The 15,402-nt window shown below is 44.5% G+C and overlaps 6 protein-coding genes across 6 annotated transcripts; 3 read left to right on the top strand and 3 right to left on the bottom strand.

The window, feature by feature from the left end:
• Positions 1-51: 51 nt before the first annotated feature.
• KUCA_T00004760001 (uncharacterized protein) lies at positions 52-2,556 on the top strand (the record flags this gene model as incomplete). The annotated part of the gene is made up of 1 exon (XM_022605707.1): positions 52-2,556. One exon carries the CDS (start codon positions 52-54, stop codon positions 2,554-2,556), a length of 2,505 nt encoding a protein of 834 aa, XP_022460765.1.
• Positions 2,557-2,842: 286 nt separating this feature from the next.
• On the bottom strand, positions 2,843-5,509 carry KUCA_T00004759001 (uncharacterized protein; the record flags this gene model as incomplete). Its single annotated transcript, XM_022605696.1, has 1 exon — positions 2,843-5,509. The coding sequence occupies one exon, from the start codon at positions 5,507-5,509 to the stop codon at positions 2,843-2,845; it is 2,667 nt and encodes an 888-aa protein (XP_022460764.1).
• An 803-nt stretch (positions 5,510-6,312) lies between these two features.
• On the bottom strand, positions 6,313-7,653 carry KUCA_T00004758001 (uncharacterized protein; the record flags this gene model as incomplete). The annotated part of the gene is made up of 1 exon (XM_022605685.1): positions 6,313-7,653. The coding sequence occupies one exon, from the start codon at positions 7,651-7,653 to the stop codon at positions 6,313-6,315; it is 1,341 nt and encodes a 446-aa protein (XP_022460763.1).
• Positions 7,654-8,210: 557 nt separating this feature from the next.
• KUCA_T00004757001 (uncharacterized protein) lies at positions 8,211-9,311 on the bottom strand (the record flags this gene model as incomplete). The annotated part of the gene is made up of 1 exon (XM_022605673.1): positions 8,211-9,311. One exon carries the CDS (start codon positions 9,309-9,311, stop codon positions 8,211-8,213), a length of 1,101 nt encoding a protein of 366 aa, XP_022460762.1.
• Positions 9,312-10,372: 1,061 nt separating this feature from the next.
• Positions 10,373-11,947, top strand: KUCA_T00004756001 (uncharacterized protein; the record flags this gene model as incomplete). The annotated part of the gene is made up of 2 exons (XM_022605662.1): positions 10,373-10,603; positions 10,652-11,947. 2 exons carry the CDS (start codon positions 10,373-10,375, stop codon positions 11,945-11,947), a joined length of 1,527 nt encoding a protein of 508 aa, XP_022460761.1.
• A 1,312-nt stretch (positions 11,948-13,259) lies between these two features.
• Positions 13,260-15,023, top strand: KUCA_T00004755001 (uncharacterized protein; the record flags this gene model as incomplete). The annotated part of the gene is made up of 1 exon (XM_022605651.1): positions 13,260-15,023. The coding sequence occupies one exon, from the start codon at positions 13,260-13,262 to the stop codon at positions 15,021-15,023; it is 1,764 nt and encodes a 587-aa protein (XP_022460760.1).
• Between the last annotated feature and the right edge of the window lie 379 nt (positions 15,024-15,402).

Below are 15,402 nucleotides of genomic sequence, written 5' to 3'. Positions count from 1 at the left end.
CTTCCTATCAATAACCTTCGCTTATCCTCAAATTTTCCTAGGTTTATCAAAATGGCTTCTGATTTAGATATTGATTCCGTGCTTTCGCAATTGAGCCTTGACGAGAAGATAAAGCTCATCTCCGGTATTGATTTTTGGCACACCGCCAAAATCGAGCGTCTGGGTGTTCCCAGTTTGAGATTTTCAGATGGTCCCAACGGTGTTAGAGGAACGAAGTTCTTCAACGGTGTTCCAGCCGGTTGTTTCCCTTGTGGAACTGCGTTGGGTGCTACTTTCTCGAAGGAGTTGCTTGAAGAGGCAGGTGCATTGATGGCTAAGGAAGCCAAGGCCAAGGCGGCCTCTGTGATTCTTGGCCCAACCACCAACATTGCCCGTGGACCAAATGGAGGTCGTGGATTTGAGTCTTTCAGTGAGGATCCAATCTTGAACGGACTGTCTGGTGCTGCCGTTATCAAGGGTATCCAGGACAATGGAATTGCTGCCACCATCAAGCACTTTGTGTGTAACGATCTGGAAGACAACAGAAATGGTGTCAACTCAATTGTTTCGCCAAGAGCTCTTAGAGAGATCTACTTGTTGCCGTTCCAATTGGCTGTCAGAGACTCGCAGCCAGCTGCTTTTATGACTGCTTACAACTTGGTGAACGGTGAGCACTGCTCGCAATCCAAGTTCCTTTTAGACGATGTCCTCAGAAAGGAGTGGGGCTTTGATGGTACCGTTATGTCCGACTGGTTCGGTGTGTACGATTCCAAGAGCTCCATCAAGGGTGGTCTGGACATTGAGATGCCTGGTCCTCCAGCCTGCAGAGTTCCATCTACCGTTACTCTCGGAGTCAAGACTGGTGAAATTCACATCAACGAACTCAATGCCAGAGTTAGAAATGTGTTGAAGCTGGTCAAGTGGTGTGGCAGATCGGGTGTCAAGGAAACTGACCCTGAGACCGCTAGCAACAACACCCCAGAGACTGCTGCGCTTCTCAGAAAGATTGGCCGTGAGTCCATTGTTCTTTTGAAGAACGAGAAGGAGGGACTTTTGCCATTGAAGCCAACCGAAAAGATCGCTGTGATTGGCCAAAATGCTAAGTATGCTGCGTACTGTGGTGGTGGATCTGCTTCCTTGTATGCCTATTACACCACTACTCCTTTCGAGGGTATCAGCTCCAAGCTGGACTATGATCCGGCCTACGCTCTTGGTTGTCAGACCTACAAGAACCTGCCTGCTCTCGGTGACAAGCTGGTCCGCCCAGACGGATCTAAGGGTTACACAATCAAGGTTTACGGAACTGAAGAAGCAGATGGTGAGCTGATTGAGACCTTAGACCTTACCACCTCTTACATGTTGCTTTTCGATTACCTTCACCCAAAGATCAAGAACGACTACTTCTTCTTCCACATTGAAGGTAAGTTGACCCCAGAGGAAGACGGAACTTACATTTTCGGTCTTTCTGTTTCAGGTACTGCTCAGCTCTTCGTTGATGGTAAATTGGTTGTCGACAACAAGACCAAGCAGACAGTGGGTCAATCGTTCTTCGGATCGGGAACTATTGAACAAACTGGTACCATTGATTTGAAGGCGGGTCAGACTTACGATGTGAAGATCGTCTTTGGTTCTGCTCCAACCATGACTGTCAGGAATGAGCATGCTCAGGTCCTGCAGGGTGCTGGTGGTCTGCAGTTCGGCTTCGACAGAGTCATTTCTGCTGAAGAAGAGATTCTCAAGGCTGTGGAGGTTGCCAAGCAGAACGACAAGGTTGTTCTTTGTGTTGGTCTCAACCAGGAATTTGAGAGTGAAGGTTTCGACAGACCACACCTGAAATTGCCTGGTCTGACTGACAGGTTGGTCGAGGAGGTGCTCAAGGCCAACCCCAACACTGTCATTGTCAACCAGACTGGTACCCCAGTTGAGATGCCATGGGCTGACAAGGCTCCAGCTGTTTTGCAAGCCTGGTTTGGTGGTAACGAAGGTGGTAACGCTATTGCTGATGTACTATTCGGTGATTACAACCCTTCGGGAAAGCTTTCTCTTTCGTTCCCACTCAGATTCCAGGACAACCCAGCCTACCTCAACTTCAAGTCTAACAACAACCAATGTCTTTACGGTGAAGACGTATACATTGGTCACAGATACTACGAGGCCATTGACAGACCTGTTCTGTTCCCATTCGGTCACGGTCTGTCCTACACCAGCTTTGAATTGTCGGACTTCTCCGTCAAGAAAACCGAATCTGACATCAAGGTTAGCCTTAAGGTCAGTAACGTCGGCAAGATTGATGGTGCTGAGGTTGTTCAGGTCTATGTTGCACCTACTGCTCCTGCGATTACCCGTCCACCAAAGGAGTTGAAGGACTACACCAAGGTCTTTGTTCCTGCCGGTGAGAGCAAGACTGTTGAGATCAGTGTTCCACTCAAGTATGCCACCGCTTACTTTGATGCCTACCAGGAGCAATGGTGTTGCCAGGCTGATAAATACGAGATTCTGGTTGGTACTTCTTCTGACAAGACTGTGTCTGCTGGATCTATTGAGATCGAGAAGACTTTCTTCTGGTCTGGTGTTTAAGCCGTTCCGGGACATATATACAGAACATTGCATATCTTATGGCTTTGAATTTGAGAAATTGTAGAACTTGAAGAAGGTATCATACGGAAGCTACATTGCCAAATTCTAACATGTGCAATAGTCGGAGTAGACAGAGTCTCAAAAAGTTTTATAAATAATGTTGGCAATTTTGGCAAACTATGTATGATGCGGGGCGGTAAGTTAGGATTTCTGATAAAAGTTTCAAAAACATTGTAAAGATTTTGTATGTCAAAATACCAGACTTTTGCACGAATAACCACACCCTTCAGAATCTCAAACTTACATCGTCCTTCTCAGCTTGTTCGACTTTATCAGTCAAATCTTCTTCTTTCAAGACGCAGCTAAAAGACCAAGTTCCTGAACCAACCTGGTTCTTTTCGCCGTTTGGCAAAACGATCTCTGCGGAAGAGTTGAGTGGGACCGTAACTTCGATCGAGAAGTCGAGACCATCCAGTTTCCATGAAACACTGATCAATCCGTAAGGAGAACGATGGGTAACCTTCGTATGAGTGAACCCACCACCCAGAATAGGCTCAACCTTAAAAGTCTTCCAACCTGGCTCAGACTTAGATAATCCACCAATAACCGAGTGCATCCAACTTGCAACAGATCCCAAGGCGTAATGGTTGAAGGAAGTCATATCACCGGGGTTTATAGATCCGTCTGGTAGCATACTGTCGTAACGCTCCCATATAGTGGTTGCTCCCATAGAAACGGCATACAACCAGGATGGACATTCGGTCTGCAACAACAGTTTGTAGGCAAAGTCTGAGTTGCCAGTCTTAGTTAAAGCCTTAGTGATATACGGAGTTCCTGCAAATCCAGATCCAATCTTGAACTTGCCCTTTCTGACAATTTCGGCCAATCTCTTACCTGCACGGTCAACCTGGTTTTGGTCGGCATAAAGATCGAAACAAATAGCCAGGGCATAGGCACATTGGGTGTCGGAAACAGACCTTCCAGAAACAGTCAGATACTCGTCGGCAAAATCCTTCTTGCACTTTTCGGCCATGGAGGTGTAATATTCGAGCTCCTTGCTCTTTCCCAGAGTTTTGGAGGTCTCGATCAAAACGGTGAGGATCTTGTAGAGATAGGCATCAGCCACGAGCCTGGCGTCGGTCATGGCCAAAAGAGGATTGTCTGGAGGAGCAGTTGGGTCCAACCAATCTCCCAGCTGAATTGTAACCTCACGCCAGAGGACTTTGTCTTGGAGCTTTGGAAGAGCCTTGATCCAATCGACCATACTCTGGAACTGCTCTTCGAGGATTTGAGGATCAGAGTACTCTTCGTAGAGTGCCTCGGGAACCAACATAGCTGCATCTTGCCAAATAGCACATCCCTCGCTTAAGGTGAAGAGACCTTCAACTATATCGGGAACAACCAATGGTGGAACACCATTGTTTTCCTTCTGTTCAGCAAACAGGTCTTGCAGCCAGTTTCTGAGAAGAGGAGCACAATCAAACAAAAAGCACGCAGTTGGTGCAAATTGAGAGATATCACCCGTCCAACCAAGTCTCTCATCTCTCTGAGGACAGTCAGTTGGCAATCCCACAAAATTTCCTCTCATACTTCTAATGGCATTGGCATGAAGCTTATTCACCATGGTGTTGGAGCTGTCGAAAGTTCCAGTTGGAGTCATATCAGTGCTGATAACAACGAATTCAACAGAATCCTTGGTCAATTCACCATACCAATTGTTGACTTCACAATATCTGAAACCGTGCGAGGTAAATCTGGGCGTCCATTCTTCACCTTCTGGCTTTCCACTAAACGTGTAGCTATCGGTAGCCTTGGCCAGACGCAATGGTCTCACTCCAAGCTCGCCCTTTTCCAAAACTTCAGCATGACGCAATACGATGGTGTGAGACTCGGGTGCATATGTCTTCTTGACCCTCACAAAACCTACCATGTTTACCCCAAAGTCAAAGATTTTCTTTCCTGTTGGGGTGGTTATGAGTTCCTGGGGCTGCAGAGTATCCACGCAGCGAATGTATGGAAATGACTGGGGAAGAATAGACTTTCCAGAGAACTCAACGACATCAACGGCAGACCAGTTTTTTGCTTCGAATTTTGGAGAAGACCAGCCGTCTTGCTCGAGTCTTGCGTCATAGGTTTCTCCGTCGTAAAGCTCGGCCATCACAATTGGACCCGAGGACGATTGCCAAGATTCGTCAGTAATCACCTGCTTTACAGTCTTATCAGTGTAAACAATTTCCAACAGCAAACTAATGGCTCTCTTTGTTCCGTAGATGTTGGACCTACCACCTTCAAAGCCTAAATGACCACTCCACCATCCAGCAGAGACCCTGGCTCCAATTGCATTGTCGCCCTTGGTTAAAAATTCAGACACATCGTAAACCTGGTGAAGCAATCTGTTGTGATAACTGGTCCAGCCAGGAGCAAGATAATCGGTGCTGATTTTAGATCCGTTGATTTCAACCTCATAGGCTCCGAGGGCAGTACTATACACCTTAGCAGATACAATATCACCAGCCGAATGAAACTCTTTTCTAAACAGAGTTTCCGGTGGTTCTTGTAGAGCAGTCTCTTGATCTTTCAGAGCAATAAACTTTGGTTCCCAAGTATCGGTAGGCAAAATTCCGACCTGGAAATCGAAGAAGTCACTCCACTCAGAGAACTGATCCGGAGCTTCACTTGAAGCAACGCGAACGGAAACACCAAATTGTTGCTTGGAAGTAAGCTTTTTGTCCTCCCAAGGCCAATCCACAAATGTTGACTTTTCAGACTTCACAGCGGAGAAGTTGACAATCGCTCCGTTGGATAGTTTGAACCTGATCTGGTAGGCTCCCTGGAGCCAGTTCTTCTCAGTACCAACCAGCTCCCAAGAGATTTTGGGAGTTGGATTATCTAGAACACCGAGTTCCTTGCCCGGTGTAAGAAGGTCGAGTTTTACTTGCTTTATCTCAACCATGGCTTGCGTTTTTTTGCCGGGAACTGGTAATGAAAGAGTGAAAGAGCAGAGTGCAGGTCATATGTACATAGAGCTCAGAAGCAGAGAGTCGTGGCACGCGTCAACTATTCTGGGTCAATGATGACCCGAAACGACCGGTTAAGCTTGGTCCCCTCGGTTTCGTTTAAGACTTCCTACGAGTATTGATTGGACTTTAATTGTCTGTTTCGGTAAAATATGAGTAACCGGACACTTTTGTGGCAGTTCGTCGAGAAATTTTGAAGGTTTTGGTTGACACTTCCGTGAAATGGTACTTCCATTCTGATGCAGCATCTGGTGCGGCTCCTGGCGAAAATGCAACTCTTCAACGATCTCGGGAACAAGCAAAAAGTGATTTGAAGACTCAATAAAGAATCAGTTATTATTGTTAGTGACCTGTGCTAAATGACCTCCGAACTCGGATGACTCAAAGTAATCTCACTTAGAGATTATGATATCTGCGTGAAGTAGACAGGTGTCCGCGTTTCTCAATTTGCCATAATTTTGAAAAATTCTAGTTTTTGCAGAATTTCATGTCCGGAAAATTGGGTAAATCAAAAGCGTGAATACTTTAACTCAAATTTGATATTTTGCACAAAAACAACTCATTCTGTTTGTTTTATCAATGAACTCGAAATATACCTTTTAGCATATGCTTTCCGAAGCGTGGCTCGTGCGCAAAGATGCAGTGGGACGCATCAGGGACGTTAACAACCTTCAATGGACTGCTGCAACAATAATGCCAGGTGAGCATATTATTCATAATAAGACAAAAAACAAAGTAACTAAAACACAACCTTCAGCACGGGAAACTTCAAAGACTCTGACAGTTTCCCGGCATCGATTGTCAACTTTTCATCGGATCCAATCCACTCGACAGCCTCTTTGTTTCCAAGCAGAGATACGTCCTTGACTGGCGTAGACAGATCCAGCTCAATTAGGGCAGATTTGTCGAAGATCATCAAATACCAAATACCTGGCTTTGTAGAGATTCTCCCCCATTCTTGCAGCGTCTTGAACGGGCCAGCCTTGGTGCCCTTGATGGCCTCGTTGTTCGTTTTTATCCAGTCGCCAATTTCTGTCATCCTTTCCACAGACTCGACCGGGATTTCGCCATGCTTCTTGGGTCCAATATTAAGGAGGTAGTTGCCTCCTTTTGAAACGATATCACAGAGACTCTGAATGAGCTCATCTGACGATTTCCAGTCGGTATCGAGTTTCGAGTAACCCCAATTGTAATTCATGGTGACACAAGCCTCCCAGTCCACGTTGCCCAATCCTTGCGGTGGGATGTGTTGCTCAGGAGTCACAAAATCACCATACCTAGGATCCATCTGATCGGTAAAATCGTCAACTTCCTGTCCAGAAAACCCCCCCTCTGGTCTTCTGTAAAGACGGTTGTTGAAAATGATATGAGGCTGCTTTTTCTTCACATTCTGCGTCAGTGATACAGATTTCCAAGCTTCATCCCCGTCGAAATCCATTGCAGAGTAGTCAAACCAGATAATGTCGATCTTGCCATATCTGGTGAGAAGCTCGTCAACGACCTGATGATGCAGGTACTCCTGGTACTTACTGTGGTCCCGCTTGATCCCATCTACCCTAGCTCGCTCGTCCGTAGGGTATGGTAAAAGAGTGGACTTGGTATAGTCGTATTGCGGATGATGCCAATCCAACACAGAATGGTAGAATCCAATTTTCAAACCGTACTTTCGACAAGCCTGGACAAACTCATCAACAATATCACGATTTATCAGATTTTTTGTTGAGAAATCCGTGGAATCGGAATTAAAAAGACAGAACCCATCGTGATGTTTAGTCGTCAAGACGACATACTCACAGCCGGCGTCTTTCGCAAGTTTGGCCCATTGCTCTGCGGCATCTTCCAGAACGCTAAACCCATCTGTAGTCAGTTTCTCGTACGCAGGAGAAGACAACCCAGTCCTCTCTTGATACCATTCAGCCCCGTCAAATGCCACTCTCTTTCCCTGGTAGATACCCTCCATGTTCGAGTACAGGCCGTAGTGAACGAACATCCCAAAACGGGCCTCTCTCCACCACTTCAGCCGTTCATCGCGCTCTTCTGCTGTTTCCGTAGGTGTGGGAGGGATTATTCTGGATGTCATCTTAATTGCAAAATAGAAAGACGAGGAAAGGAGGCTCGAAGAAAAATAGTGGGTTATACACCTGCAGGATCGATCTTATCGTAGAAGTGCTCAGAACCTCCACCCCCCCTTATCAGTAACGTTACGTCATCCTCTTTGGGTATCCACTATATCCCAAAATGCTCCTCGGGGTTTGTTGCGAAATACAACGTTGCACAAATCGATGGGTGGTGTGAGATTGACATATCGTCTAGAGTAATATCTGCAATTGAAGGTGGGCTTGAGGGAGGTGGGCAGATATCCATCGGCGGAAAAATCCGTTCGTTGCGTATTTCATTCCAGATGAGTCTCGCATTGTTATCTACGCGGTATACCTGTTTTTTGTTTCTTGGGGTGTAAATTTGTGAGTGTAGCAAAGTTATATTTGTTGACCCTCGTCTGCAATGTTACAGTCATGGTACTCTAATCGCTGTAATGCGGGACTTTTTACTTAAAGCTTAGCGTCAAAGTAAAGAGACTCCTCGTTGCAAAAACTTAGCTTTTGAAAAGTCAAAAAACATGTAGTGGATGGTCGCAACCTAGTAAGGACAAACACCAGCGAGTTTGAGTAGCTGGTTTGTAATCTCTGGTTTATTTTTTGGCTCTTTACGATCTCTCGGATCCACGGTGCCGTCCGGAAGCAGAGGAATATCAATTCTTGGCCTCAGATTATCGTGAGCCCAATGAGTGGTGGCCATCCAATTTTCAAACATCTTTGCTTTCACCCGAATAGTATCATCTGTAGCAAAGTATCTGGGCGTATAGGAGGCATACACAGCAGTCCTGATGGTATCACTCTTTGGGGAGGGTTCTCCACCCCAATGTATTGTTCTCGAGTCCCACAGAATCAAGTCACCGGGATTCACGTCAAGCTTGACCACTTCGCATCCTTTATCCAAAAAACTCTGGAGCTGATCCTGCGAGAACACGAAAAAATCCACTTGCTCCCAGTATTCCTCACCAATGTCCTTTTCATAGAATTCTTCCACAAACTTGTGAGAGCCTTTTACCACAATCAAGCTGCCATCTTCTGGGCCTTGGGCCTTGCTTAAATTGACTATTCCCTGTGCACAGTGTAAACCTTTCTTGAAGGGAGACTGGTCAGTGTGCGGCCAGCTCTCCCAAGGGGTACGATCTGGACGCCCTGGAAACGAGACATTGAATGCATCAAACGATACAAGCAATTCCTCGGTGTCCCAAAGCTTGGAGAAAGCACCAACTACTCCGGGTTCCCTTCTCACATCCCACACAAAATCTTCATGGCTGGCACAGTAGTAAAAAAAAATGTTGTGCTCGTCGTGGGCAGGTAAGTTCTGCGCAATCCAGGTAGATCTATCGTTTAGGTCCAACTCGGGGTTGTCGAAACTCTGGATGTAGTCGAGCATTCGCTGGCGGTAAGCAAGAGCGCGCTCCTCTGGGACGGCCCCCTTAACGATGGCGTAACCATCTCTAACGAAGTCATCCCTCCAATCTGCATGCTTTCTGCTATAAATCTTGGACTGTGCCATGCTGAACACATGAGGAGATACTTTGGAAGTCGCCACTTGGCCAACTTTTGAGATAGTGACATCTAGCTCCTCGTCGTATTCATCTGCTTCGCGAGCACCTGTAGATGGCAGCGCCTGTATTTTTGGAGCCATGCTGTGTGTTCAATAGTGATATCACGAACCAACAGGATTGAGCCTATACCGATCTTTCGATGCCACTTAGCCACCTGAAGCTCAAGCTAGGGATCGGGACGCGTTTTAGAGTCCGAGATGGGGTTGCGGATAAATCAAAAAGCCGCGCCCCCTATAGCAGGAATTTCTTAGTCTGTTTTGAACAGATGACTGGTTTCATTTTTGTTACGAGATAGTTCTCAGTGGTTGCTATTTCACGTATCTAACCCTTATCTGGTATATTTACTAAATCTAGCCGTGACATGCTTTGACCGATGGTAGATCAGCCGTTAACCCAAGCTTACAGGAGCCGGTCATAGCAAGTTACGAGTACATTTCATGTAAAGATCATGAATATAATGAAGTCAAAGAACAATGATAATTCATTGCAGCAACATTTCTGGAGTTAAAGTCCATGCCTTGTATTGAGGTGTTACTTGAGATGATGACGCTTGCGGGCCGAGTATTTTCGGAAAAACCTCCAAAGGGTGCATGAGACAAACCTGCATTGCCTTATCCTGGGGTCTGCTACAAAAGCATAAAACCTTTGCACGCTTATGCCAATAGAGCATGCCACTCCACCACACGGTTTGTCGATTTCTTCGTGCTTATTGAATTGAACACGTGATGGATAATAGCTTGTTGTAATTTGCAACAATTTAATTATGCGATAACAGTAATGCTTAGCTTCAATTGAGATTTACGGGATCGATAAGAGATTTCTTATCTCGCCCTCTCCAAGCCGGACTGAAGATCGTTTCAGTCAATTTTTTGTATAAGCCCATTGGCTACAACTTGCGATATGATCATTTTGTACAAATTACGTCTGACCCCCCTGCAACGCTGTTATCGTTATCAGTAAAATTGTTTCAATTTGCAATTGGTGGTTTGCAGTTTACAACTTACGTTCGTTGTCTAAAGCATATCTTATCTCCAGTATCAGCGACACTGTCTTTATAAGGCGATAGAGGTACAAAGAAGCCGTTCATTTGACATTGCCTCACGTACAACAATATAGCGCTAGCTTTTGAATTGTTACAGATATGTCAGAAACCAAATCGCCGGAGCTCATTGAGACACACCTGGAAGAACTATCATCCAAAAGTGTTGACATCTATGAGGTTAACGAGGACAACAAGGGCTGGTATACCAAGAGACTTAGATTAGGTGCTTTCAAGTGCCTTCCTTACAATGCCTCATTTGTTCAACTATTGATGACTGCATTTGTATGCTTTCTCTGCCCGGGAATGTACAACTCTCTCTCGGGTATGGGTGTAAGTACACATTCATTTCAGTTTACTCGTCGCAAATACTAACACCAGCAGGGTGGTGGTCAAGTTGACACTTCTACATCAAATATTGCCAGTTTGTCACTTTCGTGTGTGTCTACTCTGGGGTTTTTTTACGGTTCCATCTGTAACAAGCTTGGTGTCAACAGGACATTGGCCCTTGGTGGTATTGGTTATTCCGTATACGCTGCTTCCTTCCTATGCTTTAACATTACAGCCAACAGAGGTTTTGTCATTTTTGCAGGTGCATTGCTTGGTTTTTGCTGTAACTTCTTGTGGAGTGCTCAAGGTTCGATTATGATGTCATACCCTACTGAAGGGAACAAGGGAAAGTACATTTCAGTTTTCTGGATTATTTTCAACTTGGGAGCCGTCATTGGAGCCATTATCCCCCTGGCTAACAACATACATGTTACTACCGCTAAGCCAGTTGCTAATGGCACCTACGCGGCCTTCATGGTTCTCATGTTTTTAGGAGCAGTCGTTGCTCTCTTCCTTTTACCTGCTGGAAAGGTTATCAAGTCAGACGGAACTAGAGTCATCATCCAAAAGAACCCCTCTTGGAAGTCTGAGATCCGTGGCTTTGCGAGTATTTTCAGAACTGACACTTACATCCTTTCATTGTTTCCGTTGTTTTTTGCCTCGAACTTCTTCTACACCTATCAACAAAACGATCTCAATGCCGCGAAGTTTGACACAAGAACGAGATCACTCAACAGTTTGCTGTACTGGTTATGCCAAATGTTTGGTGCGCTCTTTTTTGGATACCTTCTAGACATGCCCTATCTCACAAGACCAAAGAGAGCGCGGGTTGGTATCGTTGTTCTGTTTTTGTTGACAATGGCGATTTGGGGAGGTGGATACGCAGTTGCCAAACAGTACACAAGAAAAGAAGCCTCTGCAGATGATTGGGTTGTCATGGATTGGGATACCTCTGGTTATGTTGGAGTCATGTTTTTGTACATGTTCTATGGCGCATATGATGCCGTGTATCAAACATTTTGCTACTGGCTGATTGGTTCTTTGACTAATAACTCCAGAAAGCTGTCCATCTTTGCCGGATTCTACAAGGGTGTCCAAGGTATCGGAGGAATTGTGATTTATGTTATGGACTGGAAGCTTGTTGAATATCATGCAATCTTTGGAACCACATGGGGCATCATATGTTTTGGTATCTTGATGGCTTTTCCAATTGCTTTCCGTATGGTCAAGGATTCCACCGAGCTGGAGAAAGATCTTGAATTCAGTGATGAAACACTGGAGGACGTCATTCCTAAAGATAAGCTTGAGGTTTATCTTTCTAACCACGAAGAGAAAGTATCTGTTTAATGGTTGATACTTCAATCCCGCTATTATGGTTTAAACTTTTTTTTTCAAAGAAATACTTTAAGAGGTCAAGCACATTAATCAAACATAAGGACCAGCCCTGATGCCCCCATTTGATAACCTTTTTTTCCTTGCCGCATGGCCATCGCAGCTCTTTATCTTGCATCCAAGCCTTGACAGCGATGGAAGATATATAATATCCTGAAAAACAGTCATGTAAATCGATCCATATCCCAGCAGATATCACTAATCTTTATTTTTGAATTAAAGAAACTAAATTTTTGTAAAATTGTTGCTCATTCAATGCTGATCAAAACAAGGTTTTTAAGAATATTTTTAGAAGCACGTCGGCGAAAAATCCAGTAATCTCTCAGTGCATCTGAAATATGCTTGAGTGAAGATTATGAGGAATTCAAAAGAAAAAACTAACTGGCTTCTTCTTGTCCTTATCAGTCTTGCAAAGCCACAGCTCACAAAATATACCCGGGACCCGGTGAGACGACACTTGCGGGTGTCGGCAGAAGACTCTCGGAGGCGGCGATTAACTAAGATTTTCCGCGCTGTTTATGACAGGTGCATAAATTGTGTCACAAACGCGGACAAAATTCCCGATAGCCGACACCAATATCCACTGTGTTAAGAGTCGCTAGGAATCAGCATTTTTGGCTCAATATGTTGTCAGATTGCGATCTCTGTCAAGCTGGTTCATGGCTTCACGAAAGTCCTACGAAATACTTCCAACAAAACGGAAAGAACGCGTTATTAGTGCAATTATATCAGTTCGTCGTAGTGAACCCTTCCGATGAGCGGCCGACAATCTGCCATTTCCGCTTACCAACGCCAGAACTGTACCGGCATCTTGTATGGAACCTAATGGCTTCTTTCCAGGTGGAAAATTTCTAATTGTTCACCTCTTCTTGGTTTTTTTTTCAAAGACCGACGCGGGGATGGTGAGCCTTGTGCTGCAAAAAACGAATTTACACACCTCCCATAGAACGGACCAAACGAGATGGCTTCAATTCAAGACGCGCCATAGAAAGCCAGGCGGACTTTGAATATCTGCACAATATCTGACAATTAAGTGAGACCATCTGGTACGATAAGCCAATGTCACACTTTCATAGCAAAAAAAACGCACGCTATGGCGTTCCACAGAGGAAGCCGAATAAAAGATACACCAAGAAACACCACAGTTACTCAGGGAATTGTCTGCGGCCACATTAAGATATATGTATCTGGGTAAGGCTCTGATAGTTCAAGAGGTATGCTGCGAATATCTTTGTGAAGCACCTCTAGACACTGAGAACAAGCAAAAATGAGTAACGACGGGAACAAAAGAAGCTCCTTGGAGGATAAAGATGTCAGCGTGGTGGCAGAAGAAGCATACTCTCATTCAGACAGCCAAGAGCAGGAGTCGGAAGAAGAATATATCTTCTATCAGCCTAACGACGTTGACAAACTGGCAGATCCACTGCAATTCGACGACAGCTGGTCTCTCAAGTTCAAAGGCTTCTTTAAGAAAAAGCAAAACAACGATGACCAAATTGCAACCAGAAGGTCGTATTTCGAGGACCCCGATTTCGAGGTTGTCAAACAGTACTACCCTAAGAAGCAGTACGAGAACTATAAATCATTCGATCCCTATCTCAGATGGACTTTCAAGGAGGATAGAGCACTGACCAGAAAAATTGATTTCAGAATTTTCACTATGATTGGTGCCCTGTTTTTTGCGTTAAACCTTGATAGAGGGAATTTGAGTTCTGCAGTTGCGGGTGGACTGCTGGAAGACATAGGCCTTTCAACTGATGACTATAATAACGGAAACACAATTAGATCAGTTGGATTTATCATCTCTGAAATCCCTTCTCAAATGATAGGCAAAAAGTTTGGACCTGATTGGTGGATTCCAATCCAAGTTGTTATATGGAGTCTCATCGCCTTATTCCAGTTCTTTGTGAACGGTAGTAAGTCGTACTTGGCGTTACGGTTTCTGCTTGGTGTTGCTCAAGGAGGCTTCATTGCTGATTCAGTTCAGTATATGTCTTATTTTTACACAAGACAAGAAATGAGTCTCCGTTTAGCGCTTTTCTGGGTTGTTGACGCCTTCTCAGGGATCGTCAGTAATCTTCTTGCCATCGCATTTTTGAAAGTAGGTTTGCACGGCAAAGAAGGTTGGAGATGGTTGTTTTTGTTCGATGGCTTGATTACACTTGCTATTGGAATATCCTCCTTTTTCTTCATGGTTCCTGGCCCCACACAAACAAAAACCAAGTTTAATCCAAACGGTATCTTCACTGAACGAGAAGAAAAAATCATTACCAACAGGCTTCTACGTGATGATCCCTCAAAATCTGATATGCATAATCGGGAGGGTATCACACCCAAACAGTTCTTCAAGACTCTCAGTGACTTTGATCTCTGGCCTGTTCTTATCCTCTCTTTTGTCTTTGAAATCCCTCAAAATCCAATCAAAAAGTATTTGAATATCAACTTGAAGAAGCTGAATTTTTCGAGAAACACCATCATCTACTTGAATATTCCGATAGAAGCCATGTCCAGCATCACACTAGTTGCCATTACTCTGCTATCCGAGGCGGTGGATGAGAGATCTCTAGTCTGCACCATGCAGCAATTGTGGATTATGGTTGTTGTTATTGTTGAATATGTTCATGCAGATTCATTGAAGCCATGGGCACAATATGCCATAATGTTTTTCGCCATTGGAAACCCTTCGGCCCAAGCAATTATTGTATCCTGGTGTTCGAGAGTGTCTTATTCTGTTAGAGCGAGGGCGATTTCTTCTCCAATGTCAAACATTGGTGTCCAGCTTGCTAATATTGCAGCGAGTTATATTTACCGCAGCGACGATGCCCCACATTACCACAGAGGAAATCGTGTTATTATTGGACTTTGCGTCATGAACATCGCTCTTTTTCTTTTCACCAAGGGTTACTACATTTGGAGAAATAAGACAAAAGAGCTGCAATGGAGCAAACTTTCTGATGAACAGAAGGAAGAATATATATCTGCACACAGACACGATGGTAACAAGAGATTGGACTACTTGTTCGAACATTGATTGACATATTTTTTGGGTCGTTCATTTACGGTTCTATTGCCCATCGGATATTACTGTGGTATCGAGGCCCCGCTTGTTTTCCATATTTTCTCGGAAATTATGTGAAAGTCAATTATCAATTAAGCTTAGTCAATGAAAAGTCACTGCTTTCATATGAACTACCATTTAACCAACTTCTAATATGACTCGTTGGGTAATCAATTTAAGCAAGCACTCACCCATGCAGGGAGGTGCATTTACTTTAAAAATAAATCATATAATCCGACTAGCGGCTATGGGCGGAGAAATATGCGGAGAAATTAAGCATAGCCCGAGGAAGTCGATCCTGCAACGGAGTCGCCTCCTGCTTCCATGATGAGCTGTAAAGATATATATATAT

Source organism: Kuraishia capsulata, genomic scaffold (genome assembly GCF_000576695.1).
Source record: "Kuraishia capsulata CBS 1993 genomic scaffold, Kuraishia_capsulata_scaffold_6, whole genome shotgun sequence".
NCBI lineage: Eukaryota > Fungi > Ascomycota > Pichiomycetes > Pichiales > Pichiaceae > Kuraishia > Kuraishia capsulata.
The sequence above is the reverse complement of the archived record's forward strand: the minus strand, read 5'-3'. Positions and strand labels throughout refer to the sequence as shown.